The sequence below is a fragment of the Hordeum vulgare genome, chromosome 1H (genome assembly GCF_904849725.1).
Source record: "Hordeum vulgare subsp. vulgare chromosome 1H, MorexV3_pseudomolecules_assembly, whole genome shotgun sequence".
Classification (NCBI taxonomy): domain Eukaryota; kingdom Viridiplantae; phylum Streptophyta; class Magnoliopsida; order Poales; family Poaceae; genus Hordeum; species Hordeum vulgare.
In genome coordinates, this window is record NC_058518.1 from 132,713,105 (window position 1) to 132,717,425 (window position 4,321).

The following is a 4,321-nucleotide window of genomic DNA, read 5'->3' on the forward strand; positions in this document are numbered from 1 at the left end:
AAACAAGAACTGGCACTTGGCACTAAATTAATAAGTTAGTCCCAAAAAAGATATAAAAGGTACATAAAACAACCAAAGAAGACAAGATAACAGCGTGAAACCATCAAAAATTATAGATACGTTTGAGACGTATCAGAGCACTGGGCAGAAATCACATTGCGTCACCATTCGGGAGGACCATCGCAATGCTTTGTTTTGATTAAATAATCGGATTCCCATTGTCTTTGCCTACATTGTTGCATTGGCCAGAGGTTGTCCACCCTGGAGACCTGATGGGGTTATGAGTACGACCGGGCGTGAATGGTACTCGGTCCTCCGGAATTTCATGGGCCTCCGGGGGCACACCGGACACCGCGCGATGTGCGGTGCTCTTCCGGCCACTGGACCCTACCTCCGGTTGAACCGTTTCTAGGGTTCGCAGGCCATTAAGCAGAAAAGATAACTCTTCCCGAGGCCCCCGCCGGCTTTTCCGGACTTCCTAATGTCGCGTCAACCGCCACATCCTGGATCGGGAAATCTTAACCCAATTCCCTTTCAGGGGAAGCGCGTGATCCCGCTATCTGCCGGGGTTACCCCATCCCTTAGGATCGGCTTACTCATGTGCAAGTGCCGTTCACATGAAACCTTTCTCCTCTTCGGACTTCAAAGTTCTCATTTGAATATTTGCTACTACTACCAAGATCTACACCGACGGCTGCCCCGCCCGGGCTCGCGCCTAGGGTTTTTCAGCGGCCGCCGTGCCCTCCTAGTCATCCGGGCATGGCACTCGCCCGATGGCCTGGTATGGGTCGCGTGCTTCAGCACCATCCATTTTCGGGGCTAGTTGATTTGGCACGTGAGTTCTTACACACTCCTTAGCAAATTTCGACTTCCATGACCACCGTCCAGTTGTCTTAATCGACCAACACCCTTTGTGGGTTCTAGGTTAGCACGTAGTTGGGCACCGTAACCCGGTTCCGGTTCATCCCGCATCGCCAGTACTTCTTACCAAAAATACCCCACTTGGAGCACCCGATTCCGTGGCACGGCTCACCGAAGTAGCCGAGCCATCCTACCAATTTAAATTATGAGAATAGGTCGAGGACGTTGCATTCCCAATGCCTCTAATAATTGGCTTTACCTGATAGAACTCGTAATGGGCTCCAGCTATCCTGAGGGAAACTTCGGAGGGAACCAGCTACTAGATGGTTATATTAGTCTTTCGCCCCTATACCCAAGTCAGGCGAACGATTTGCACGTTAGTATCGCTTCGAGCCTCCACCAGAGTTACGTGTGGCTTCGCCCCGCTCACGCATAGTTCACCATCTTTCGGGTCCTGACAGGTGCGCTCCAACTCGAGCCCTTCATAGAAGATCCGGGTTGGCCAGCCGTGCAGCCCGTGAGGGCCTCCCACTCGTCAGCTTCCTTAAGCATCCCAGGTTTCAAAGCCCGTGGACTCGCACGCATGTCAGACTCCTTTGTTCGTGTTTCAAGATATGTTGGATGGGGAGCCCGCAGGTCGTTGCAGCACAGTGCCCCGAGGGACACACCTTTCGGCGCGCGGGTACCGGCCGTGTCGATGAAGGCAATTGGAGGCACCTAGGGCCCCCGGGCTTTGGTCACAGACGCGGCCGACAACAGTCCACACCCCGAGCCGAGCGGAGGACCAGCAAGAGTCGTTCCGCATACGGCCTGGGCGCATCGCTGGCCCTCATCTGCTTCCCTCCCGGCAATTTCACGCACTCTTTGACTCTCTTTTCAAAGTCTCTTTCATCTTTCCCTCGGGGTACTTGTTCGCTGTCTGTCTCTCGCCTGTATTTAGCCTTGGAGGGAGCCAACCGCCCGATTTGGGCTGCATTGCCAAACAACCTGACTCGTTGACGGTGCCTCGTGGGGCGACATGGTCCAGGCCGGACGAGCCTCTCACCCTCCCAGGCGTCCCTTTCCAGGGGACTTGGGTCCGGTCTGTCGCTGAGGACACCTCTCCGGACTACAATTTGGACGACACAACCGCCCGATTCTCAAGCTGGGCTGTTCCCGGTTCGCTCACCATTACTAGGGGAATCCTTGTCAGTTTCTTCTCCTTCAGTTATTTATATGATTAAACTCAGCGGGTAGTCCCTCCTGACCTGGGGTCGCGGTCGAAGCGATGTGCCCTTCGTTAGCTGGATCGTTTCGAGGCCATGATGCCGTCTATGCGTCAGATGCACTACATTGATAAAGCGAGAATGCCCACCATTCGGTGTGTCCGGCGCGGTACGCCGGCAACCCGATCTTTGGCCCACCGCCCCTTGCAGGACGAGGGACCAAATGCCGCACCACAATTCCCGAAGAGGGTGGTTGGGAGCGTGTTTTCGCGTGACGCCCATGCAGTCGTGCCCTCGGCCGAGTGGCCTTGGGCGCAACTTGCGGTCAAAGACTCGATGGTTCGCGGGATTCTGCAATTCACACCAGGTATCGCATTTCGCTACAGTCTTCATCGATGCGAGAGCCGAGATATCCGTTGTCGAGAGTCGTGCGGATTAAATATATTTGCAACATGGGGGACGACCAGCAAGATAGCCATGGCCCTGGGTTAGGCACAGTGTTCCTTGACGCCTTCGGCGCCGTGGGTTCTTTTGCCCCGGGCCCCCGCTCCTAGGAGTGGAGGAGGTCGAAGAATTGGCCGATCGTCTGAGGATTGGATGACGGGAGCACGGTTTGTTTTGGTTAGGGTCTCGACAATGATCCTTCCACAGGTTCACCAACGGAAACCTTGTTACAACTTCTCCTTCCTCTAAATGATAAGGTTCAATGGACTTCTCGCGACGTCGGGGGCGGCAAACCACCCCCGTCACCGTGATCCGAACACTTCACCGGACCATTCAATCAGTAGGAGCGATGGGTGGTGTGTACAAAGGGTAGGGACGTAGTCAACGCAAGCTGATGACTCGTGCTTACTAGGCATTCCTCGTTGAAGACCAACAATTAAATTGATCTATCCCCATCACAATGAAATTTCCCAAGATTACCCGGGCCTATCGGCCAAGTCTATATACTTCTTGAATAAATCAGTGTAGCGTGCGTGTGGCCTAGAACATCTAAGGGCATCACAGAACTGTTATTGCCTCAAACTTCCGTCGCCTAAACGGCGATAGTTCCTCTAAGAAGCTAGCTGCAGAGGGATGGCTCCGCATAGCTAGTTAGCAGGCTGAGGTCTCGTTCGTTAACGGAATTAACCAGACAAATCGCTCCACCAACTAAGAACGGCCATGCACCCCCATCCATAGAATCAAGAAAGAGCTCTCAGTCTGTCAATCCTTGCTATGTTTGGACCTGGTAAGTTTCCCCATGTTGAATCAAATTAAGCCGCAGGCTCCACGCTTGGTGGTGCCCTTCCGTCAATTCGTTTAGGTTTCAACCTTGCGACCATACTCCTCCGGGAACCCAAAGACTTTGATTTCTCATAAGGTGTCGGCAGTGTCCTATAAGCACCATCTGCCGATCCCTAGTCGGCATGGTTTATGGTTGAGACTAGGACGGTATCTGATCGTCTTCGAGCCCCCAACTTTCGTTCTTCATTAATGAAAACATCCTAGGAAAATGCTTTCGCAGTTGTTCGTCCTTCATAAATCCAAGAATTTCACCTCTGACTATGATATACGAATGCCCCCGACTGTCCCTATTACTCATTACTCCGATCCCGAAGGCCATCACAATAGGAAAGGAATCCTATGATGTTATCCCACGCTAATGTATCGAGAGCGATGGCTTGCTTTGACCACTCTAATTTCTTCAAACTAACGACGCCGAAAATAAGACCCGGCCAATTAAGGCAAGGAGCGCAATGTCGGCCAAAGGGTCGAGTAGCTCGGTGCTCGCTATGAGGCGGACTGGACGACCCAGCCCAAGATCCAACTACAAGCTTTTTAACTGCAACAACTTAAATATACGCTATTGGAGCTGGCATTACCATGGCTATTGGCACCAGACTTGCCCTCCAGTGGATCCTCGTTAAGGGATTTAGATAGTACTCATTCGAATTACCAGACACCAATGCGCCCGATATTGTTATTTATTGTCACTACCGCCCCATGTCAGGATTGGTAATTTGCACACGTGCTGCCTTTGTGGTAGCCGTTTCTCAGGCTCCCTCTCCGAAATTGATAGGGCAGAAATTTGAATGATGCGTCGCCGGCACAAAGGCCATGCGATCCGTTGAGTTATCATGAATCATCGGATCAGCGAGCAGATCCCGCATCAGCCTTTTATCTAATAAATGCGCCCCTCCCGGAAGACGGGGTTTGTTTCACGTATTAGCTCTAGAATTACTATGGTTATCCGAGGAGCACGTAACATTGAA

At 52.3% G+C, this 4,321-nt stretch overlaps 1 protein-coding gene and 1 non-coding gene across 2 annotated transcripts; one reads left to right on the plus strand and one right to left on the minus strand.

The window, feature by feature from the left end:
* Positions 1–1,444: 1,444 nt before the first annotated feature.
* LOC123397592 lies at positions 1,445–2,084 on the plus strand. The gene is given in 2 exon segments (XM_045092132.1): positions 1,445–1,531; positions 1,533–2,084. Coding segments are annotated over 2 exon segments (639 nt in total).
* Positions 2,085–2,338: 254 nt separating this feature from the next.
* On the minus strand, positions 2,339–2,494 carry LOC123422450. Its single transcript, XR_006620496.1, has one exon. It is a non-coding gene; the product is annotated as a 5.8S ribosomal RNA (ribosomal RNA).
* Positions 2,495–4,321: the final 1,827 nt, after the last annotated feature.